Genomic DNA, 22034 nt, shown 5'->3' with positions numbered 1-22034 from the left:
TACTGTATGAATTTGTTATCGAGCTCTGCAAAATGGATATAATAATCTTCACCAATACACAGTGGGGGAAAGGAAATGCAACCTATTGCACGATTGCATTAGCATAAAATACGCATCACAGTGGGAGGGTTTAATACGTATGGCGTGTTCTACATCAGGCACTGCACTGCGCATTATTACGTCGCACGATTTTTCAAGGGGTCCAAGATAAATTGTGTAAGTCGTGTTGAAACAAACTGTTAGTTAAAATCAGTGATGGTTTCATAAAGATCAGGCTAAAATCTGAATGTTTCAGATTTCGTCGTTTCGCATATTATTCTGTCAGTATAATCAACTACCTAACAGAACATGCAAATTCGTGATTCGGGATCACGTATATCTAAATACTCTAATGTTCTAAATGTATGCATAAAAAATTGCCTTGCAAATTATGTGGAAAGTATTGCCATATTCGTAGTAGGCCTGTACGGTATTTATCGGTTGGTATTGAAGATATTTGACAGACTTTGTGACTATTATATGCCAGTTAACAGTCATCATCTTAAGCCACCGACGATGCTGGGTCGTTATCGACGTCGACCTCCACGTAAGGCAGGTCGTGGTGCAGTCCACTCAAGGTCGTCACGCCCTGCTGCAGCGAGGGGGCTATCACGCCCTCTTTGTCCGCCAGCGTTCGCAGAACTTCGCCCTGTTGCTTGAGTAATAGCATCATTGTGTTCAGTCTGGTGAGAACAAAAGGAACAACAAGTCAAATACAAGACAATATGAAACAAATCGATCAAAACACACCTCAAACTGAATAACACACAAGTATTTTGGAGTACAAAATTGATCCAAATTACCCTAGTGCCAATAATAGCTCAGAGGTCTTTGTCACAGTTATACCTTACTTGACAAATTACTTTGAATGTATGCTATGTTTTAGGTACTACCCATAATACAATAATGTAAGTAAGAAACAATCTGTGATTTGTCGTTGAAAAGAAATATTTCAGGGTGCTGGTCTGTATTGACTCGTTATGAACAGGGAGGTCTCACCTCCCTGTTATGAACGATGCCCGAGTCTTCCCACGCACCGTTGGATAAATCGATTTGCAGTCACCACATTAATGACTACTAGAGTGATCGTAACACAAACTAAAATGCTTCTACGGTCACGGTTCGTTGGTTAGTGTGCAGACGCAGACATGCTAGACTGCAAAAGCACAATGAAGATACAGATGCTCTTACGTGTTTCTCTGACGCATTAATTCGTCCATAACGTGTTCGGCCGTTCCTGTTTCGGACTTCTCATCCATCATCTCAAATAAAGCTTCCCCTTCTCTGGGGAATAACTGCAGGGCACAAAAGCATGATGCAAAATTACGCTTTGTGAGTGGAAAAACAATGAACTGTTGATGTCTTGCCAAAATAAACCAAAAGGGCTATACAAAGGTATGATTTTACATCACAACCAAGTCAATCCTGTTTTATGATGTCATTTTCTATCTGCCAAGGTATCCTTATCAATTTCTCCTTATTCCCTTTCTTTGTCAATCAATCAATCTATCTGTCTATATGTCTATCTCTCTGTCTTCCTTTAATTGTCTCTCCCTTTCTCTGATAACTGTTGTTCTTGAGTTGAGATATAGCAGCCAATATATACAAGAATGCCAGCATAATCAAGTCCCATGTCACAATGATTAGGTGGGATATTTGCTGGCTTATGTAATTTCTTTTAATATAATTAATGTTTCTTTAATTGCCAGGATTTTAAAAACCATTATTGTATTAAATACATGTGTATTTTCTTTCTTCATTCATCATTCATCTGGTACGTATATACAGTGTATTTTCATGGTATTGCTATATCACCGTCTCCCACCTATCATAGTAATGCATATCGACCTATAAATTCTAATAATGTGTGTGAGTAAAACTGTCTCCAACAACCACTTAACTCTGACGCTGAGCTCTGACACATGAATTCTTTGGTTTTGTTTAAGTGTTTGTTCACGCGAAAAGAATCAAGCAAGCGGCCTACCCACGTCCGGAGCTTCCGCCGTCCCCGGGGCTTCACCGTGACGACATGCTCGGATTGGTGCAGCAATCTCTGCAGCCACCGAGGACACTTGCTTTCCACGCGATACACATAGTCCGCCTGCGTATCAAAGGGTGAAGGGAACATAGGGGGCGATTGCTATTGAAGCCCTAAATATTTCTCGACGAGAACGCGGTTGTGTGTGTGTGTGTGTGTGTGTGTGTGTGTGTGTTTTCCAATGTCCCTTCAGGGCTTCCACAGTAAGTTTGTGGGATCTTACTAGCGGCTGCAGGGGGCATATTTCATGAAGCATTTGGTCCAATATTTCATTATTCTGACAAACTGTTATAAGCTGCTGAAATATTTGCATCTGATTGGCTGAGAGTAAATATCGGCTGACAAAATGCTTCACGAACCCCCCCCCCCCCAGAATACTGACAGCTTTTAGTTTTTATTCCAGTGTTGCAATGAAATGATTTCATGCCCTTGTTACAAATATGCAGATTTTTTTCCTCTTTTTTTTCTCAGCGCACATTAATTACGACACTTAAAGTGAATGAACAAAATATGTATTTATCCACATCCCAACAAAAACAACAATTGAAAATGCATAATTTTTATATATCTAATGAATATGAAATCATAAGGGCTTTTTACACTTGTGTTTCTTAACCCCGGACTTTCTCTGACCCAGGACTATCGTTAGTCCCGTACCAATTTTTTCAGCTTTTTACACTCGCCAATTAGTCCCGTACTATCTCTTGTCCGGGGCTAAGGAGAAAACTAACCTTTTTACACTCATATTTCTTAGCCCCGGACTTTCCAAACCACATGAATATTCATAATTACGCTGTGTACTGTATGCGTACACGCACGCACCGGCAGCACTTGATAACCTCGTTTCTGATTGGTCAGTGAGGGTCGCACTTCGTCTCCGTCGCTTAGCCCAGGATTATTTTTTCGTTCTGTTTACACTCACTTGCTTGGCACCGCAATTGCGGTGCTAACCCCTGCTATTTTGCAGGGCCAGATAGTACCGTACTATCGGTGGGGCTAGCCCACTTTGGCAAAAACGAGTGTAAACAGAAAGTGGGCTAAGGATAGTCCCGTACCAACGGTGGGGCTAAGGCCCCCCCTTAGCCCCACCGTTGGTCCGGGGCTAAGCAAAAATTTACAAGTGTAAAAAGCCCTATAGTTTCTTCCAAAGCCAATCTCAACAAAACAAAGCTGTCATCCCTTGCCAACCCTTTTTTCGTTTCTAGTGTCTGATAAAAAAAAGCCACCTATTTCATATAAATCATTATAATAATTCAAACAAGACATCAAGGAAGATTTAAGATTACAATGTGACTACTACGTCTACATCACGTGTAACTTACAAGCACTGTGTTCCTTTTGATGAACGCTCTCCTCTTTATTTCTTCGACGTCACTTACAGCTATACCGATCTAGTGAAAGAAATTGCACTTTGTTAAATCACAATCACAAAGCAAAACGTTTAACAATTTGCACGCTATTTCAAATCAAAACAGTTATTATTTAGTTTAATGATTTTGTTGTTGTTGTTTTTTTCTTCAAAATCACATGAAAATGAAACAAACAAGGAGTACACGTACACTCATATTCATGGTAATGATACTGGGTATTTTCTGAACACTGTTAACATGCATGCATCTGAACTGACTTCAAGTTCCCTTCAGTATATCAATTCTTTAATCATGACTGTGGCAAGATTGAAATTATGTTTTATTAACTGTTTATTTTGCCTCACGAAAGATCAACTTCCGCAGGCTAAATTATGACAATCCGTGATAAGAAAAGGACAAAAGATAAAATTTTGCTTTTCAACATCTCGGCTAATATTCAAACTGATCGATAGTCATTTCCGAATCTTTTATGAACCTGATACCCAATTCTGTCTGCAGAATTATAGAGATGTGTTTGTCAAATAAGAGATGACATATTTGAAAAATAAAGAAAATCAAAAAACTTTCTTAAAAACGCTTTTTTATATTCGATTTTCATGAATCATTTAAAGGCTGGTGGGGGTCCAATCTATGGAACCAAATTAGCACATGATCACTAAATAAACAAAAGTGATTACCGCGAGATTATTGAGAACGACTGGCACGAAGAATAAGAAGGCGACAAAGAGGATGTAGATGACGGCTGACGCGAAGGGCTTTAAATTTACTTCCGGGGTAAAGATAACATCTTTACCAATCTCCCCCAACATCATAATGAACACAGTGAGGGCGGAAGTGGGAACGTCTCTGAAACTGTACATCTATAATGGCGAAAAGAGGTGCAGAGGAACAAAATTTGTTATAAAGCGATAGAGCAATGAAATATAATATGTACGATTAATAGTATAAAAAAGACGAAAAACGCTTCTACTGTACACATACTCACGCACACATATATACAAACACACATAAACACACATACACACACAATTGTATTATGATATACTCAGTATAGCTTACACGGAGACATAAGTGCAAATTATGGGCCTACCCAACAAATCGTATGAAATGCTTTTTAGAAGAAAGTTGGGATATATCCATTCAACAATCTTAAAACATCCGGGTCAGAACTGACCCGGAAAGGGTCCGTTGGGGTCACACCCCGTTCCGGGTCAGAAATGATAAGGAATGAGATATGACCCCATTCAGAGTCATGAATTGGGTCAGGGTGACCCCATTCCGGGTCTTCATGACCAAATTCCAAGTCATTTTTGACCCGGAACGGGATGTGACCCCAGCGGACCCGGTTCCGAGTCAGTTCTGACCCGGATTGTTTTTTTTTAGAGTGAACCCTCTAATCTACTTTAGATTGCGAATAACTTGAGCTCGTGAGGCGGATCACAGATGAATGCATAGACGGAGACGAAAGACGAACGATGCAATTTCTGATGATATTCTTACCACGTTCCCAAGCCACATGTTGAAAGTGAAGCTGAATGCCAAGATGATGATTACAAACACTGCAATTGCCTATTTGTAGAAAAATAAACAAGAGAATAAAAAAAACCACACACACAAGACATCAACCGATAGGCACACATGTGCTGTGATGAATACATGGATTTGTACATTGGTCTAAGTTATACAGATTTACTTTCTTAATATCCTTTTTTTTAGAACGAAAAGTAGGAGGCTGAACGACAATACTTTAGAATGGAATTTCCAGTCTTCCTATCCATGGAGTGTTGAACTAATACAAATACTGCTATATAACCGAGTATTACCATTTATCGTACTAATAAAATAAGCGTTTCTAATATTATCATTATTTGATCATATTAAAGTGAGCAGCATTTTGGGAAATACCCCGGAAGGTACACACTTTAAAAAAAAAAAAAACGCACTCACACAAACCAAAAACGCTGTATGGTTTGACGAGGCCTGGAATCCACAACTCTGATACGATAACCATGATAACTTGTGGATTCAGAGTTCCTTGTACCACAGCACCTCTCCGTGCTACAAAACTTCTGTGAATCTATACTTGCTCGATAGTCTATGTATAGACATTATCATTGAAAACCGTGTTCCAACAGTATACAAAACACTTTGGATTTACCTTCAGTATCGAGACCAGTGTTTTCGTGAACATCTGTACATAGAGACCAGTTAACTTGAATCTGGGGAAGTAATTAAACAGAGCCACTTCGTTCAAAATTGCACGTACAATGCATCAACATCCTGTCTTATCATAATATGCAATATTTGTTGCATTGTAATTTTCCCTTCTTTTTCCCTTTTCCTTTTCAGCAAAAACAAAAACAACAACAACTACTACTACAAAATCTGCAGGGTTTACAAAACACTTTGAATCACTTTGAAGTGAGTTGAAATTTATATGTGGATTTAATTCGACGGTATCTCAACGAAAAAGATGAAATGTCTTTAGTCTGCTATTTAAAGTACATTTCCTATATGCTGTAAAAGATCTTGTATAAATGTCTTTTTCAGAGTAATAACATTAACTTTTTTACTTCCACATTCAACTTTTCTCATTTTCAAATAACATTTCTATTTTCATATTTCGCAAAGTTACGCTATTTCTCTTTTGGATATACACATCAAGCAATGTATGACCTCTTTCATTTAATATAAATTCTTGATTAAGATCGGTGTCCCTGTAATACTATGTTTGTCATTATCAATAGACGATACATTTCTACGTCTCCAGGTTCATATTGGCCTTGGGCTATATGTCCTTGGGCTATATGTCGTGCGAAAACAATGGACTTTAACATGGATAAACTCACTCCCGGAAGTAAATAATGAATCGTATCCAGGCACAGCCGATAGCGATGATACCGGCGTTCCAGTTGTAGGAGCACGGGGGACTTCCGGGTGGGGAGACGAAGACCGAGGCGGTGACAATCGTCAGCCAGTCCACTATGTTCCCTACTTCAGTGAAGTACCTCGTACCCTGTGAGGTATTGACATTAAAGTTTGGATAGAAGAAATATGTCTTCTACAGTTTTGTTTCCCTTTGATCATAAAATCGAATCATATTGTCAAGAAATATCCCTCATTATATGATCTGACGGGATAATTGTCAATTATTAGATATATAGTATTGTATCTTGTATCATCTATCTAATTAATTCATAAAGATTTGTACAGTACCGTCAAACTTAAAAACTTCAAAAATAGCAATACTACTTTGATCATGGATTATATGTACCACCTCACAGAAACATCTTATGCCACGAATATGAGAAGCCATCGTTGCATAATCCGCATGTGTTTTCAAAATAAACGTTGTTATAACACTACCAAAAAAAAAAACAAACCATCCTTTCCTTGATTTGGGCCTGATTGAGTTTCTGTTTAATAATCAGATAGCTCCTTCTTCAATGTAGACTCATGGACATACAGAAGTAAAAAGATTTTAAAAGGTTATAAAAATCTCATTCGAGGAAAAGATTAAAATGAGAATAACGCTATACGATCTAATCACTCACCATGCTGCAAATCTCGACTAGTTCCCCAACGGCAGTCATCAGGCAGTATATCAGGACAAAGTAACCAAGGTACGCTATTGTCGGATCGATGAGGAAGTACCCGCCTTTCTGAAGTTGATAAAAAGATCAGTTTATCAGAAAAAGGCGGGAAGCAAGTGCAAAGATGTGCAGATAGAAGATCAAGTTTCTTTTTAATCTATCTGTCAACATTGATTACAGGAATGTTATAGTACTGGTTGAGGTGAGGATTGATCTTTTAACTTTTTGCGAGATACTAAGAAATAAAATGACAAATGTTACAGAACATACAATTCTAACATTGTCTAAGAGGAATTCAAAGTTTATTTGATGAAAATCTGTTGTGACACGGCTGACATATCCAAACACAAATTAAAGTAAAACGAATCTAATCAACGGTGGGTTCCACCTGTTATAAGAAATCCCTTGTTTTGGATATTTTAACCATTTCAAAACCGATTTTCATCAAAAATTAAACTTTGAATACGTCTTAGAATTGTATGCTCTTTCATATTATTTCATGAGAGGTATCTCATTATCTCACAAAAAAGTTGGAAACCTGAAGCCCCATCTCTTTCAAAGCATGGACTTTTTTATTCTTGTAACTATGAAGACTGAAGACATCATCAAGCTATTTCAGGCATCTTTGCAAACTCCGTGCTTTTCGATGCTTCAACTTAACCCATTCAGTGTCAGAGACTTTAGACAGTACGTACCGCTATGCATAGTTTTCTGTGCCAATCGGCAATAAAAGCACCCAAAAGGTAGAGTTTGCAGTGAAGCAGTTGTTGCTATGTTGGGCAAGACAGAGAAGCAGAAAGTAAGTAAAAAGTGTCTATAATGATTACGGAGACCAGTTGATGTCAACCATCCACTCACCGTTCATCATGACGAACGTAATTGGCTAACCCTGGGTGAACGGTGAAATTGTAGTAGGGACACGCGCCCCAAGTTCCCGCTTCGGGATTAAAGTGGAAATCGGGAAAAGTAGTGGTCAGGAGGCTGAGCGCTGTGATTGCACATATGAACGCCACATAAGTGAGGAGGTCTGAATAGTACCAGACTCGTCCGAAACGGCGCCTGCATGGAAAAACGAACAGACACACAATGTTATAAGTCTTTTTTTAGAGGCTTTAATAGACATATATACAGTAACTTGTTAGAATTTGCAACAAAGATAATTGGTCCTGGAGGTGTTGATGTTGTGTTGTTGTTGTTGTTGTTGTTGTTGTTGTTTGTTGTTGTTGTGTTTGTTTTTGTTTGGGGTTTTACAATCAATGCCAAGAAGAAGAAGGCTATACAAAATGATTACCCACACATACCGGACGAGTTTTTACAGGAAATTATGCGTGTACAATAAGAAGTGTGACAAGTTAAACGTCGGCGTACTGCCTGGCTTTCCGTAGGCAACCCATTCAAATAAATTGTCGCTCTGATGATCGTAACTACCGGTACTTGCTCCGTGGCTCTGCGAAGTTCTTCATGTTCCTCCCATCTTCAAAGCAAAGATTTGTTATATTTCTCCAAGTATAGATATAAACAGAAATGACGGAAAAGGCACGAGTATGCATGTACGTCATTTCACATTACACGTGAAATTTGATGGCATGTCATGCGCAAATCAAACGAGTGATAACTCACCATTTTCTGTGCAGGATACTCTGTGTCAACTCATGAGCTAGCAGTTTTTCCCGCCCAGACCGACACATCGTCTGCCAAAGTAATTACGCAAAGAAAAATAAGCTTCAAGTGAATATGCAACATCTTGAAGTAAAGTCCACTGATCGCGTTGACTCAGAAGAGTAAAGTCACACAGACCAAACAGGTTTCATCAGATGTCAGATGAAAAGAAAGACAGTAAAGACAGTTATGAATATCAAAAGTTGATAAGATACTAGCAATCTTTATGTATGATTAGATTAGGTGTTAACTGATATGATAGCCTCATATCTCTCTCATTGCTTTATAATATTAAAACTGTCCACAATTCGACAAAATTTCAGCAATTTACCATGATTTCCCTTTACAGTCATGGGAGCTGTAATTGTGTTAATAAAACTTTAACCTTGCTCTGAGGTGAAGGATACAACAAAATTTTTATCATATTTGTCCAATGGAAACTTCAACTGTCCTGCTTATACTGTTGAAATAATAGTACTCTAAATATGAAAGTTAAGTGAAACCTAAGACACACTCTCTTACAACCTTTAAAGTGAGAAACATTATTAAAAAATGTCAGAATGTTATTTTACACTTTTTTTTTTCAGAAAAGACACAATGTCTAAGATTTCGTTTTATGATTATCAATTTCCTTACATCATAAATTAAGTTTAGGGTTATTACATGATGCTACACTCACCCGTATCGCGAAGTATCGTCTGTGGTTGTGAGTTGTCGATATATCGTCAGGGCCCGGATCGATGTATCGGTAATCAAATTTTACCTGAAAGGCATTAAACAGACAACGCGTGCCATTGTAAACATATTCATATATTGAGAACGAATGAAATATCACTACAATAATTCATGTTTGTTTTATTGCAGGTCTATTCTGGATAAATAGATATTAAAAATACGAAACTGTCAGAAGTGGTTGGCAGCCATGACAGCGGACCGATCTCTCACAACCACTTCAATGTGGTCGAGATCAGCTCTTGATGCCAATCTCTGTTGCAACATTCCTCAGTTTTATGAAATACAAATGCATTGTAAAATTCAGAGTTTCTCAGCATTCTTTTCAGTGATGAATGCAATCTCCTCCTGTGCTTTCTTAATTGGCCCATCACAGTTTCCTGTTCGTATGAATCACTGCCGACGGTAATTTCTATATGTAAAATCTCATTCAATCTTCACAACCTACGAAACGTTTTCCTGATGTTTTAAAAGACTTTGACGTATCATGCAATATCTACTTTTCAAAGTTGGTTTAAATTTGTATTTATTCAACGCTTTCATAAAATGTTCCAAAGATTAAGTTTGCATTCACTAACGATTGTGTATGTGTGTGTGTGTGTGTGTGTGTGTGTGTTCGATCCACAAGAAAAATAAATTCAGGGAATTCAGGGAGATGTAATAACGCTTTCGTCGATGAAACAGTGTAAGCCTCAATTTCATCTCTAAGAAAGCAGTTTAAGTGAGGAAAAACAGTGAACTGCTTACAGGAAACGAGCATTGAGAAATAAGGGGCTTCTGGGATGAACATTGTACTAGGGCTTTCATCAATAGGTCAGCACCGGTGTAGCAAACCCAAGGTCTCGGGTTCAAATCCCGGTGAAATCCCATTTCTCTTTGCTCATTTTTTTTCATCTGTACCGGAAACTAGGTCACTAACTTTATAAGGAGTGTTGTGAGATTCGGTGGTCGACGTCCGGTGAACGCACCGATCCATGACGAGGAGCGCGACGTCTGGCAGCTTCTCGATGAGAGCCTTCATGGGCGAGGTCATCTGTTCGTCCCTGCTCTGCATGGCCACCTGCCAGCTGTTTAAGAAGTAAGAAAAAATGATAAGCCATATGATTACCTATAATTTGACAAAAATGTTGACTGGTTCCTTATCTCTTTTGCGTTATCCGATGTTTTATCACCTCTTGACATTCAATCATTAAGAGTAAAAGATTTAGCATAAGAGTGAGAAACTTTCAAATTATTCAAAGATATTTAAGGTTTTCCAAATTTTGCAACTAATTTCACACAATTGAGCATACGCAGCAATTCAATCGCTGGCGGAATAGTACTCAGAAATCTTGATGACTGGTTTGTCACCACTATACTTAAACTACTAAATACCTCATCTGTTAACCAGTCACAAGTTCTTGGACCTCACATGTACAGTAAGTAGGCCTATAAACACAACCAAAAGCAGAGCTATCAAAAGAGACAGAAGTATTTGGCATCGTTCTCACTCTTTGGATTTGATGATAGCGGCTGCGATCTCGCCCTGTTCCCTTTTGATGGCCAACTCGAGCGGTGTGAAACCCTGGTCGTTGGAGCACGACTGGTCGGCTCCGGCTCGGATGAGGAGATTGGCCGCCGCGATGTGACCCGCGTCGCAGCACAGATGGAGGGCCGTGTTCTGACGGCAGGTGACATCATGGGAGGAACAAAATGTCACTTCAATTCTTAATCAGCTGGTGGCATATACGGTAATTTCATGAACTTTCATGAACACTTTTTTTTTCAAAACGTCTCAAGATGTTAAATTATCACAAATAGATATTTTAATCGCTGCTGAGATCAACGGCTCCACGAACTCCACGAGTTGCTGACCACTTTAAAGTTACTGAGCATAAAAATCAAATTTATGAAAGAAGGATCCATTGTCATTTCATTTTTTCCAGGTTAGCCTTTCAAGACAACAGGGTTTTCAACTGATTGACAAATTGTCCTTCATCGACGTAAATAAGCACTGAACTGATTAGTGTTTTAGTAGTAGCCATGACAAAGAAATCATAATACTCTAGCAGGATTCGAACCTACAACCTCCTGATGACCGAACAGGGGTCTTTCTACTAGACCACCGAACTTCTGTCAGACTATGACCATGCCGGCAGCCCGTCACTGCCAGTGCTGGTTGATTCCTTTTGGCAGGGCTACTACCAAAAACATTGATCAATTCTGAAGGCTTATTTACGTCGATGTATAAGGCAATTTGTCAATCTGGTGCAACAAAAACAACTCGAGAATTTCATCAATTTATTTAAATACATGTACTACAATACATGATTAGTTTGTTTACCTTAGTTTTGTCGATAGCGTTGATATCACAGTTGTGTTCAATCAGAAGACTCATGGTCATCACGTGATTGTTGGCAGCAGCCAGGATCAGTGCCGTGCGATGTTCGTCATTCCTGTTGTGAGGTGGACAATTCTATAACAAACTCTGTATTTGTTGCATAAATTCCCTACCTCCCCCTCACGCACTGACAATAGATGATCACAAAATGCAAAATTGGAAACATTATGGTACACGCACATACGTGCTCGAGTGCGCAGTAATAAATTGGCTGATATATTCTTCTTATTATTTTTATGTCATGCATATTGATTCATCTATTTTTGTATTATGTTATGCTTCGAGAAAATTTGAATAAATTACATCATTTGGAAAAGAGATAATTTGATCAATTATTAAGTGACAGATTCACACAGAATTTGTCAAGTGGAGCTAAGAATAAACAACAGATAGTTGAATAAAAGAAGACATAAACAAAGAAATTAATAAGACAGAGAGACAGATAACACGAACGAGAAAAAATATAAAGCTTTTTTTTTTTTTTTTTTTTTTTTTTTTTTTACAATACAAATGAGGTCAGGAAACTTACGTTATCTTTAGAGATCGTGTCCAATATTGGGACTTACACTTTGGAAATATCAGCCCCCATCTTGAGCAGTGCCATGACAACCACATGGCTACCATAGTAACAGGCTGTTAGCAAGGGCGTCATTCCGTCCCGGTCATCTTCGTTGAGGAGATCGGGTGTGTTCCTGAGGAGTTCCTCCACGCAGTGGACGTAGCCAGCCCTGGAGGTGGGGTATTAGAAGCCGGAATATTTTGAGATATTAAACATGGAAACACAGAGATAATGAGAGAACGAAATGAATGCAATACATACTGGTATTTCCAGGCTCATAGAATTTGCAATGTGCAACTTATCAGTCTCCTCTTCGGGACAATACTAAGTAATATAACCATTGTGACATTAGAATCATTATCAGCGAGTCAGTAGCCACTACTTCTATGTTTTGCTTTGTCGTTGCTATTGATGATGTTGTTGTTGTTGGTGGTGGTGGTTGTAGTGTAAAAAAAAAAAACAAGATTGCGAGATACTTCATTCTTTATACTACTGATGCGTTGGACTCCCATATGACAACACTATAGCTACGGTCAGACAACATTGACGGCAGTGTAAAAACTCCGACTTACTGGGCAGCCACGTGAACCGGCGTTTTCTCCATCCCGTCTTTGGCGTCACACTCGGCGCTGTGCTCCAGCAGCAACCTGATCATCTAAAAGCCAAATGTTATTGACGGAGAAAAAAAATATCAACATACATTGTAATGTGGAGCAGTGTATCGTGATGTGTCCGTCGGTATTTGGCCGTAGTTTTGGTCTAAGGATTTTTATCTAAGACAGAATAAAGGGAACTATAACATTAATGTACCAAGTCATTCCATATTTTTCTGCGAACTGACTTGGCTAGTTTGTTACCGGTTTACTGGAGAAACAAGCAATGAAGGTTGTCTGTTGAAATGCATGAGCAAGCAGTGACTAATGGTAAGACATTCGATGACATGCTGTTTCAAGTTTCAAGTTTCAAGTTTATTCAAAGTTTCCACAAAACAATACAAAAATTACATAAGAACAATAATATGTAACAAGGAACACATTGTTGAATATATGCGATTAAAACAATTTGCAGAATATTTGAATATGAATTGACAATGCATGTAGATGCGTATAGATGTAAAGTGGAGGGGTCTTAGAAAAGCAAGCTTGTATAATAAGACCCCTGAAAAGGCAAGTTAAGACATGTAATATAACAACTCACTAATATATATACAAACATTATTAAAGCCATAGAATAATTCTAGTGGAATCCCTCAAGAAGCGCAGCAACCATACCCCAGAGACCAAAAAAATTGACACCAAATTTATTGCCCCCCCCCCCCTCGAGACAATTCAAAATTTATTTTATCGGCTAGTGATATATGACCACAAGAGGGAGCAGCAATTTTTTTTTTCAACTTTGTGGTATGGCCTCAGAACCCTCACTTATAGCCGTGCCGTGTTTGTAATAGCCGCAAAACTGAGATGGTTTTGAGGCAAAAGTGCTCACGGTTGAAAATGTGCGGCCTTGTTAACAACAGGTTACTTCTAAATGTTCAATTCAACTCAGTCGTTTTGCATTTCATGTCAAATTAGAACCAAGAAAGGACGTACAATTTTGTTGTCAGTTCTAGAAAAACACCATAATGTGAAAATCAGACAGCCATGTCCGAACCAGGCCGTACCGTATTGTTGCCTCTTTCAGCGGCGTAGTGCAGGGCCGTTCGCTCGAATGTGTCGGGGTTGTTGACGTGTTCATTCCCTCCACTCTGAAGAAAGAACTTCATAATGTCTACATGATCCATTTCAGCCGCCCAGTGAAGTGGGGTCTTGTTGTGCTGATCGGAGACTAAATGATCCAAGAAAATTGTTCAAGCATGTTTAAACACATTTTGAAATAGTTTAAACGAATTCATTTAAGTTCATTCAGCTTTGATTTCCATTTATGATGAAGACTTACTATACATCACGAAGGCATGCAGTTCTGAGAGATAAGTCTTTTTTTGTTTTGTTTTTCAGATGTGGTATTTCATTCAATGATTCTTCAAGCACGGATCATCAATAAGTCTTTGTACATAGTCAAATAAGTCATGCAATTGAATAATGCTAACAAAGTAAGGTGATAACGCAAAAAACGCTTAAATTAGTTGTTCGCGTCTCCATGGGTTATTACACGATATTGTTTTGTTCTAATAATGACTATAACCTGATTATGATGAGTTATATATAGTAGTTTTGTAACTGCTCAACACTAGGAAATCTACTGATGAAATTGTACTCTTTTACATTCATAGGTTCGAATATAACTTGGAAAGTAGTATATCGAAATTAGATATACGGAGGTCAACTAGCTGGGATACCAATCATTGTCCGTTTTGTTGCGTACTCTTTGTTAGTCTTGTACCTTGCAGAGTATACTATATTTGTACGTCTTTGATTTCTTGCCGATTTAATGTTGATGTTCACTAGTTAGAAATTTAAAGTTGGTTCAAAACGAATCATCATATTCGTCAACACTAATCCAATTCTTGCGTTTCAGTCATTTTTTCTATTTCATTTCAATCTCAAAACATCTAGTATCATTTCGTCCACGTGAAAATCACTGGATGAGGCAGGTGGGAGGTATCTTTACCGTTTATGTCGGCTCCTCGAGTCAGCAGCAGATCTCCAGCCGGGACGTGCCCCTTCCAGGCGGCGCAGAGGAGGGGCGTGAAGCCGTTATTGTCGACTTCATCGATCACGGCTCCCTCGTGGATGAGCAGGGCCATGGTTTCCACCCTGTTGTACAGAGTCGCTCTTTTCGGTCCAAGAAAAAATAAATAAATAAGTGCACACACATATATAAATATAAAATACACATACATAAACTACACGTCGTTGTGGTTCGGTACTACGAAATAATTCTGTCATAATATTCATAGTTCATTGTTGGTAATCCATGAAGCAACTTTGAATATACAGTGTACTATTTTTTGTTTGAGCCATATACTACATTGTTCATTTTGCAGCGCTGCCATAATTCTCTAAGTATAGCTACATCCATGCTAACCCCGTCGCGGGGCGCTGTAACACAGTAACAGCCCTTTACGGTACGTATTTGTCCGTATGGGGTCGCTGCTGCGGTAACATCCATGCTAGCCCGACCAGACGCCTGCGAAGCTCAGCGTCCCCGTGCGTCAGCACGGCACTTGTGTACAACGACAGGGCTGTGTATAGATACATCCATACCAGACCCTATAATTGTGAGCACATTTAAAGAAGATAACATGATTATTTATCCGACAAGTCGACATTGGTGTATGTGTGTGTGTGTGTGTATGTGTGTGTGTGTGTGTGTGTGTGTGTGTGTGTGTGTGTGTATGTGTGTGTGCGCGCGTGTGTGTTTTGGTACTGAGCAAATGTAACGAATCTGCTCAATCCCATTTAGTCTTTCTTCAATGAGGATACGCAGTAAAGTTCAGTGTTGACAATTTGACTCTCGGAGTGTTTTGTGTGCAAGCGAACTCCACCTGAGAGTTTCTAGAAAGTTAGAATCCAAACTCTAGAGAAAACTCGCCAGTGTTATCTACCTGTGAAGTGGCGTCATGCCTTCGTCGTCCATGAGCTCGATGTCGGCACTGTTATCGAGCAGCTGACTCACTGTGTCTGTGGACCCGTTGATGGCGGCGATGTGAAGGGGTGCCATCCCGTTTTGCTTCTGGTCATTGACATTCACGCCGTTGTCGACCAGAGTCTGAATCACCTGCAAACGACAGAAAAAGAAAAATCGACTGATTTGATATTTCCACCTCTTCATCAGGAAAGTAATGCATTGTAATATAAGAGAACAACACATACAGTCATATACTTCTATTTTTGCACAATTCATCTACACTCTCAATATCAATTCTTTATTGTTATGATGATGATAACATAATAACACATGTCAGTCAATATCACCATACTACCATTAGACTATCATTAACAATGATAATGCAAATACCGTGAGAAATAATGCTAAAATTTCCGACTCATTTAGCAGTACTGTTCCCTGCTGCTGAGTTCAAAGTTATTCGGAAGTTAATCGGAATCTCACCCGCCTCTAAGATCTTTGTTGTTGTTTTCATTCATGCTATGACTGAAACCTTATAGGTATCGGCTAGATAATTCCTGGCAGTGTCTTCCGCCTCAAATGTGGCACGTAGGCCTATACCCACCACAGAATTTCATTGCAGAAATAAACTTGGAGCATACATGTATGTCTTGCATCTTCAATCGGTTATTGGATGACGTGACTACAGAAACTAGATGCTTCTTTGACTACAGAAACTAGACGCTTCCTAACAGGATATTAAAAAAAAAATTTTGAGGTCATATACCCTTGTCCGCCGTTTGGACACAGCAAGGTGTAAACACGTGTTGCTCTCATTGTCCGTATCCGCCAGATAATCAGCGAAATTCAATCCGATCCTGGATGCTGTTTGAATATCAAGGGTACACGATTCTAGATTATATCGAAATTTAAAAATATGTTTGAAAAAAACAACAACAAACAAACAGCATACGATTATAAAGATAGAAAGATTACTCAATGCATGATTTATGATTCATCATCAATAGATGATGGAGAAAATGATTTAATAGACCATTCAAAAACATGATTGAATCAATTATTCAATAAATGATAAAATATGTGATTAGGTGAAATAATTCTATATAATCATTATGATTCAATAAATGATTCAATAAATGATTCAGCTATTGATTCTATAACCAATTCAAGAGACGATGAAGTAAGATATTAAATAAGATATTCAATAACTTATTCAATAAATGATTCAATTGATGATTCAGCTGATAATTTGAGAAATTATTCAAGAAGCAAAAAAAAAAAAAAAAAGCGATCAAAACACATTATGCAGCACCAATGTAATATCAAATACAATATCCTCCCCCCGACATTGGGCGAAACATTTCACTACTATTCCCGTCTACAGCAAACTTGTGGCGAAAGTGTACTAATTTATAAGCAATAATTTTCATTTCCATCAAGTCCTTAACAAAACAATATGAATTCCTTTACTGATTATGTGATATCATGTTACAAGAATACCATAAGTTTGACGTTTGTGTTACCCATGTATATTGTTTGGAAATGAAAATAAGACAGGAATGTATTACTAATGTAATATCACGCGGATTCCGATTGATCCTGATGTTGTTTATCGTAGTTAAAGTAATTAATGACATTGCATTCATGAAAGTCACCACCTTTCTCCAAGAAGATATCCACCAGATCATCGTGTCCACTGATTATTGCCTTCATCAGTGGGGTCATGTTGTTTTCGTCTTTCGCTCGAATATCTGCTCCGTTTTCTATCTGCGTTGATGACATTGATAAGGAAAACAAAATCGCAAAGAAGAAATCGACGAGTTTGACATGAGCGTAAGTCTGATGTCCCATGCGTTCAGGTACACCAGGTTCTTATATAACTATAATCATTATATTATGTGTGCTTCGTTGTTTGTTTTCTTTTTTAAAACCAAACTGTAATACCTTTAGCGTGTAATGTTGGTATATAACATGTATAACGTGTGCAATGTAGGTAAAAGCATTAGTCTAATACATGACCTGTTATTTTTAGTACCTCCAACACCCTTTAAAAGGAGAAACGGAATGAAAGCTTTCATCTGTTTGGATTTCGTTCCAGACCATGATCAGGTGTATTCTTGTAAACCTTTTCGTTATTGATCAATTGTGCAATTCTACGGATTTGCAGATCGGAGTTATTTTCGTAGTAAGTGGACCTTTACTCTTGGTTTTATGTTGGTTTGGTTTGGCTTTATTTCTGCATGTTCTTTCTCCCAGTATAATGACAAATCAATACAAACTGATACAGAGTATGCAGTATCGTTCGTTGCTACGACAGATGTTTGTCGTCTTCTTTTTTGTTTGTTTTTGTTTTTGGGTCTTTTCACCACGAATTCCAGTATTTCAGCTTTCACGTTACCTACCAAAAGTCTGCAGACGTTCAGGTTTCCACTCATGGCGCCATAATGTAGTGGTGTAGCGCCCTCATAGTCAGTTACATTCACGTTTGTTCTCCTCAATGATATCAGCTCCTGCAAGTAGAAAGGTACGGAGGTGGTGATCAACTATAATATAGTTTTGTTATCATGTAATGACATTTCTGTTCTTAGTGAGATGGACTTCCTTTTCCGTTGTTGTTGCTTTTTTACATTAATTTCACTTCGTGACATTATGTTGATACCATATTTCCATGATCACTGATGATCATAGTGGATTTCATAAAGATAATTCATTAGTAATAACTGTTATCTGACCGATGAAGAACCTACTGCAAGCTACTTGGTGCGACTTCCGGTATAGAGGAAACAAGATTTGCACTTCATGTTAACCAAAGCGATGGGAATACAAGTAATCCACAAACAATGCGCACACTCGAATAGGCTTTGCACAGGAGGTACACAATTTCTGTTTTCAAAAGATTGCTTTTTGAAATGCAAAGTTCTTCTGAACATTTGAATAATCTTTACAAATTTCAATCGCTTTGTGACTTTCGTTATCCTGCAGTTCTGTATGATTATACTATCGTTCTGTTGAGCGTATGCCCATGTGATCCCTTCACCACCGACAATCCGACGAACCCCTGTGTCCTTGAACAGTACCATGGTCACCATAGTTTAAGGACACAAATACCTCCAGTGACTTCTATGATAAATACTAGAATATCATCATGATCATAGTGATACGATACTGCGGACATCACTGCCATTACCATGGTGACGGCTGCGTGGCCCCGCCTAGCGCTGATGTGGAGTGGCGTGAGGCCCTTGGAGGTGGTGCTCTCGACGCTTGCTCCCCACAGCAGCAGGACGCGGGCAACTTCGGCGCCGTTCAGGCGGGCTGCTACATGGAGAGGAGTCGCCCTCGTGTCCAACGTCTGCACACGTGTGTCTAGGTGAATCAGAGACGCAAAAGGTATCATTTCACTATGCTACCTATTGCTGTGATGGGTTTCCATTTCCATTCAGTGCTGTTCATCAGCCATAAATAGCATGATGTAGGTGCTATCGCATCCCACTCTAGCATTGCAACTGTTGCCATAGGGATTACGTCGTCGAGACTCAAGACGACAGATGGTGGGCAAAGGGTTTGAAATGCTTTTGAGTTTAACAGGTTGTAGTTTTCGTGATATACCAGTTCAAACCCTGGATAAGGTTTGAAAATTTTACATACTCCAGACAACAAAACTTGTAAGCTGTTATACGATATGAGTTGGCCGAAGCTATACTCGCGCAAATAAATTCAACTCGTCATAAATCTCTTCAAAGATACATACAAAGAATACGAAATTTAACACTGTCGATTGCATCAAGAATGTTATCGTTTGTGATCGCATGACTGGTGCATCTTATCAGCTCATTATGTATTGATGATGCCTATATTGGTTGCTGTTATCGACTCGTTAGTTACATAAAGACTTTCCCTCCAGGAACCCAAAGTCCCTTTGATCCTTCCTGAGGGTATTTAAGCCGGATTTTCCTCTCACTTGCTCATTCCCTTGAGAACGGCGAGAACATGCTTGCCGAAACGTCGGGATTGGGTAGGCCCTTTTCAGGGCCACTCACACTAGAAAGAATACGTGGTGCACCGTGAAGCCTTCTACCACCCAACGTTCTACCACAACGGGAGCCTTCAAAGATTTCGACCCGTTAGTTGTTCAAATTTCGGAAACATAATGATTATCATTTTCAACTTTGGAATCTTTTATTTGCGGACTTGGCAAACAAGCTATCAATGGTGATCTGTAAATTTCCATTTGTCTCATGTTTGAATTTTGACATCTTAGGCCAACAAACATACAAGCAGACAAAGAAACGGACGGAAAAAAAAGTAGGCCCTTCTTACCGGCTCCCCTCTGCAAGAGTTCTCCAGCAATGGCGTCCCGATTGTTGATGGCTGCGTGATGCAGAAGTGTCAGGTGGTCTCTGTCTCTTTTGTTCAGGTTGAACGAACTATTCTCTTCCAGGAGATTCTTGAGGACGTCCAGGTCAGCACTCCGGACGGCCTTTTCAAAGACATGCAGAGAGACTTGGCATTTACTACTCGAGTCCACTGAATATTTACGATACGCATATTTATATTGGTTGCGATCCTACAGGAGACAGCATACAAGTAGACAAAAGCATTTCGATGCCTACGTACCAACTAGATGGCAGAGTTTCCGTATTCATTCCGCTTTCATTCCTGTTAATCTGTTAGCTATTAATAATCATCAAAAGAATTCGAAAGTGACATTTAAGCATCTGTCGTAATGGCCCTATGACTTTGAATGCATTTACTACCAGCGCAAGGGAAGATGACATTTCTTAAAAAACAAACAAACAAACAAACAAATGAATAAAACAAAACAAAAACAAAAACAAAAACGAAAACGAAAACAAAAACAAAAAACATAAACCATGCCATTTGCATAAGAAGGGAGACATGATTACTTAGCTGGGGTTCTACTTACGTCGACCAAGTTGTCGAAGAGATGAGGCGAGCGTTTCCTCCTTAGTTTTGTCTGCTTAAATTTAGTCGTCATGCCCTTGAACAGTTTGTCCCTGGAGTGTCCCAAGTAGGCCTTGCTCTTCGCCTCTTTGCTCCTAGGACTCGCTGCCGGTGGAGTACCAGGTTCTTGACCACTAGTCACCCCGTTGCTAGGATTCTTGTTACTGTCTATGGTATGTCCTTGTGTGTTGTGCTTCCGGAAGTCGTATCTGGAGTTGGTGATCAACTTCCGGGATCTATCGGAGCGTCTTGGGGTGGCGCTTCGAGCAGAGGTAGGGGTCTCGACGGAGCATTCTGACATAGGCCGACCCGATTCGCTCTGCTCGGGACTGTAACCCCGGTTGTCGAGGCCGAGGTTGGATGGGACGTACCCGTTGCACGCTGGATTGCTTGGCCTGTCCTCCACTCCGCGCAGTACGAGGCCCGCCTTGCTGAACCGCTTCTTCATCACCTTGTCTGTCTTTCCCGTATCCCTCGTGGAGATGCTCGCATCGTCTTCCACCCCGAAGCTCTCCCCTGCCGATTCGGAAATCGCTGGCAGCACGCGCGACGGCCACAGCGTTGACAATTCGACGATGACCGGCGGATCGACGTGGAGACCTTCTCCGGCCAAACTCTCCCCGTCGTCCGCGTACGACACGAGAGTACCACTCGTGATACTTGCCATGCTGATCGAGTCGCTGTCCAAGAGATCTCGGGATGAGGAGTCTTGATTCCACATTGCAGGAGTCAAACTAAACTTTTTCTATGACGACGCGATTAAGTTCCACCATGACATTAAGTTAGGCCTAAAGAGAGGGGGAAGGGGAGGGAGAGACGAGATGGGAGGGAGTGAACAGCAGAAATTCAAGGAGTGTTCGAATTCCGTGACATGAGAATTGTACAAAACATAGGATAGTAGTAATTTAGAGTAACTACACATCTAACATGATATCGTTGTAAACGTGATACACATGTATTCTCGTCTTTTCTACGTTACCAGGGCTTTTTCATCCCACTACACTATGTGGCTGGGTGGATAAGAACACGAATTATTCCTGCATGGTTCGAGTCTCATGGTAGTAACAGTTTTTGTTTTTTTTTTGTCCCTGGACAAGACACCAATCCTCAATGTCTGGTCCTAGATGTCTGA

The 22034-nt window shown here is 39.5% G+C and overlaps 1 protein-coding gene across 1 annotated transcript; it reads right to left on the bottom strand.

Moving 5' to 3' along the window:
• Window positions 1-541: 541 nt before the first annotated feature.
• On the bottom strand, window positions 542-21623 carry LOC139723795 (uncharacterized). The gene is made up of 26 exons (XM_071635002.1): window positions 20865-21623; window positions 20258-20504; window positions 19125-19303; window positions 18336-18447; window positions 17596-17700; window positions 16704-16801; window positions 15915-16087; window positions 14978-15141; window positions 14031-14194; window positions 12943-13025; window positions 12378-12539; window positions 11755-11866; window positions 10922-11091; window positions 10351-10498; window positions 9379-9462; window positions 8661-8731; window positions 7916-8099; window positions 7002-7109; window positions 6297-6463; window positions 5606-5666; window positions 4951-5016; window positions 4125-4307; window positions 3400-3468; window positions 2024-2140; window positions 1231-1334; window positions 542-722 (listed from the first exon to the last, which is right to left on the bottom strand). Exons 1-26 carry the CDS (start codon window positions 21621-21623, stop codon window positions 542-544), a joined length of 4071 nt encoding a protein of 1356 aa, XP_071491103.1.
• Window positions 21624-22034: the final 411 nt, after the last annotated feature.

The sequence above is a fragment of the Diadema antillarum genome, unplaced genomic scaffold, assembly GCF_040938485.1.
Source record: "Diadema antillarum isolate AM-2024a unplaced genomic scaffold, OU_Dant_1.0 scf00000201, whole genome shotgun sequence".
Lineage (NCBI taxonomy): Eukaryota > Metazoa > Echinodermata > Echinoidea > Diadematoida > Diadematidae > Diadema > Diadema antillarum.
This window is presented reverse-complemented; position numbering and strand designations above follow the sequence as displayed.